Source organism: Lupinus angustifolius, chromosome LG02 (assembly GCF_001865875.1).
Source record: "Lupinus angustifolius cultivar Tanjil chromosome LG02, LupAngTanjil_v1.0, whole genome shotgun sequence".
In the NCBI taxonomy this organism is placed as follows: Eukaryota; Viridiplantae; Streptophyta; class Magnoliopsida; order Fabales; family Fabaceae; genus Lupinus; species Lupinus angustifolius.
In genome coordinates, this window is record NC_032010.1 from 5,138,218 (window position 1) to 5,141,870 (window position 3,653).

Below are 3,653 nucleotides of genomic sequence, written 5' to 3' on the forward strand. Positions count from 1 at the left end.
AATCTTCTTATTTTGAAAGTGTATTTAAAAAATCGAACATTACACCAAAAAAGTATTTGATATCAACCGAATAAATTCAACTGTATATTACAAATATTTAATACAAAAAAATGTAAAAATATAGCCAGCAGGTACTTCATACCTATCACCATGCTAGTATAGATGTTCCACCTTTTTAAGATGTGGACGAATATAATAGGTAAGTTAAGCTATTAATTTCATATAAATATCATATTATAATATGTCAAAATTGTCCGGCATTGATTTTGTATATTCTTAAATTTAAAAATTCATGCATTGCAATTGAACATTGCACGTGTTAAAAGCTAGTTAATTTGAAGAAGAATGATGTGTCCCAAAAATTCATGTTTATATGTTCTAAGTCAATCACAATCTATTAAGTAATATAAAAACTTATTTTTTGTGTTTATGATTTTTCTTTATAATTACTAGCGTGTTGACAGGCACTACCGTGCCTGTCAACCCGCTTTCCTATTGTTTCTAATGTGTATTCTATATATTAAGTTGTATTATATATTGTAATTTGCAGTTGAATATATATTCGTTTGAGGTAATTGTTCAATCTTAAAGAAAAGATACATATACATTTGTAACTTATCTCTAAAATAACTTCATGAAAGTTAGATTAGGTTTTTCCTTTATTAAGTAGTATAGATATGCAACTTATAATTAATATATTTAAGGTGGTTATATAGGATTATATGGTTTTTTTAAATTAAATTTTTGAAGGGCAAAATAGGAATATATAAATTATGTCATGGTGGTGGTTACACCAAATTTTGACTTTATATATAGTATAGATATAGATAGATATAGATATAGATAAAATTAGATGTTATAAAATATGAAATAAATGTTTAGTAGTATAAGTATATATAAAGATGAAAGTATAACTTATACAATAAAATTAGAAGTTATAAAATATGAAATAGGAAAGTCCAAAATAACTTCATGAAAGTTAGGTTAAGTTTTTCCTTTATTAAGTAGTATAAACATGCAATTTATAATTAATATATTTGAGGTGGTTATATAAGATTATATGGTTTTTTTAAATTAATTTTTGAAGGGTAAAATAGGAATATCTAAATTATATCATGGTGGTGGTTACGTTTTGCCTTTATATATAGTATAGATAAAAATGTAAGTAATAATTTATTTATTAATTATATATGTTATCACCTATGTGTTAAGCAAATTTACGGGAAGATATATTTTTCATTTATTTGAAATGTAAAAAAAATTCATTAATTATACACATGAAGTATGGAACCATACAATCATTGAAGGAAAACAATGGAACTTAAGTTTCCTTCTTCCTCCTCTTCTTATATATTTAAGATAATAAATAAATAAGAAAATGGAGATAGCAATTTTGAGGTTGAGTGATGCAAATTAAAAATAAATCGGTGGCTTAATACACGAGATTATCTCATCTTATTCTCATAAGCTAATCAATCTTACCCTCGTATCCAGTGTCATCAGATTCAAATAAAAGATTGAAAGATATATTTTACACTGATATGGTTCTAGGGTGATCTAATCCATGACGAGAAGGACAACCAGATATGGTAAGTCCAGTAGGTATAACGAAATTGCTTTCCATAAAAAGAAAGGTTTCAATGTTGGCACCAGTTTCTGCAAGTTGTTTCACAAAGTTTTGGTAATACTCCTTAAGCTTCTTCAACATGCGAATATAATATAACTTGAGCCACTTCACACGAATCATTCTCGCCACTCTCACAAGCATCCCACGTCGTTGTTGCTTATTATTCCCACCTAGCCGCACCAACTGCAACTTTTGCCGCTTCTTGAGGTAGATCTTGCGGCGGGGCTGCCATGGTGGCACGGTGGTTATGTGAGTTTGGAGAGGGATGGTTGGTTTGTTAGGTTCCTTCTGAAGCAAAGCCATGGAAACTGGTAAGAACATGTTTGTAGGAGATAAGGGAGAGAATGAAAGTTAGGGTAAGAATGTATAGTGTGTGTCACAAGAACGAAGGGTGACTTAAATAACAAAGGGATATTTTAACCAATCTTTTTCAACATGCGTAATTGTCTATGAGTAGTTTTATTAATATTGTTTTTACAAGTTTTTGTTTTAATTCTTTATAATCTTTTAGCATATGGGTATATTAGATCATTTTATGTGATAATATTAAAAGAAGAATGTTAACATCAGCTCTGATGATTGAGTTTAAGAAATTTTGAAAAATAATTTTGTATTAAAAAACAAATGAATTTATTATTGCAATAAAAGGTGAACTTGATTTGGCTTCTTCATATATAGTTATATACCTTAAATCCTTATTATCCATGCCATCCGACGTAAGGTTAAGATAGCTCAGGAAATTATTTTATGTCTGTTGTATAGCAAGAGACAAATCAACACTACATATATAGGTCTATTCTAATAAATAAATGGGTCACGTCAAAACTTATGTAATTATTTTAATAATCTAATATCTATATATCTAAAAATTATACACATTTCATATAATATCCAATATTTATTTATATTTTTATATTTAGAAGTCAATAAATTTTAAATATAAATAATGAATGAAATTATAACAATTTTAAAAACTTTAATACATACATCTTTTTCTGATGTTTTGAAATATTATTTTATCAATTTGATGATAAAGAAAGTAAAATATAAAAGATAAATAAACCATTCCTATCAACACTGACATCAGGGGTAGCGTGTAATAGATGATAAAGGAGGCTTTAGCTACCCATTTGCACCAAAATTTCCAAGGACTTTGATATTATTTTTAATATCCCCTTAGTAGTTAATAGTTATTGACTTCTACTAACAGCAAAAATTGACAGCACTTTATAACTTTATCTTTATTTCCTTAATTATTTCTATTGTGTATTTATACATGTATCTGAAAAAATGTCAAATTACAAATAACAACATTTTATTGTGTCATGTAGATAAAATGTTACTCTTGCTTATTTGACTTATTTTCATGAAGTAGTTTAGATCTTTCACAAAATACTGTTGTGACTTATTATTACTTATCCTAACAAGGACTTTAGTGGAGGGAGGTTGTGTAATATTAATCACTTTGTCTTATAGACGATAAACAACTCTTTGGTTGGGAGAGAAGTCCAATATGGATGACATGCCAACCAACTCCAATCACTCGTCCCATGTATGGCCATTAAGCTATAAAAACAATATGATGATCCTATTTAGTGTGATTTGGGAAAGTAGATATATACTTTTATTATGGTAATTGAATAATTGCTTTTAAGATTGGAATTCATGACCTTGTCCAGGTTACAAGACAAACAATATTATCATTATGTTGAGACCATCTCTTGAGGGTGACTTAGTACATAAGGCTTCCACCTACTAGTGGAGTCTAAAGATGATAGTAGTCTTACCTCATAAGAGAATAGACTTTTTCTATAATTTGTATTCATGACTTCTTCATTATTAAACAACAATCTTACTGTTGCACGATAATTTGTTCATCAAATAAATAAAGGCAGATGATTCACTTACTCCAAAAGTAAGTTTAAAAAACTTAACTTCATATCTTAACTATCAATTATATGGAAATCAAATGGTTTGAATTAATAAGTAAATTTAAACCATTAAATTTCCCTAGAATTAATGACTA

General features: G+C 27.8%; 1 protein-coding gene across 1 annotated transcript; it reads right to left on the minus strand.

Moving 5' to 3' along the window:
* Positions 1,532 to 1,930, minus strand: LOC109326234. The gene has a single exon (XM_019558937.1). It carries the CDS (start codon positions 1,928 to 1,930, stop codon positions 1,532 to 1,534), a length of 399 nt encoding a protein of 132 aa, XP_019414482.1.

What these genes read in the sequence shown, in the direction of transcription:
- LOC109326234 (XM_019558937.1), bottom strand. Translation starts at nt 1,930, where the DNA reads ATGGCTTTGCTTCAGAAGGAACCTAACAAACCAACCATCCCTCTCCAA.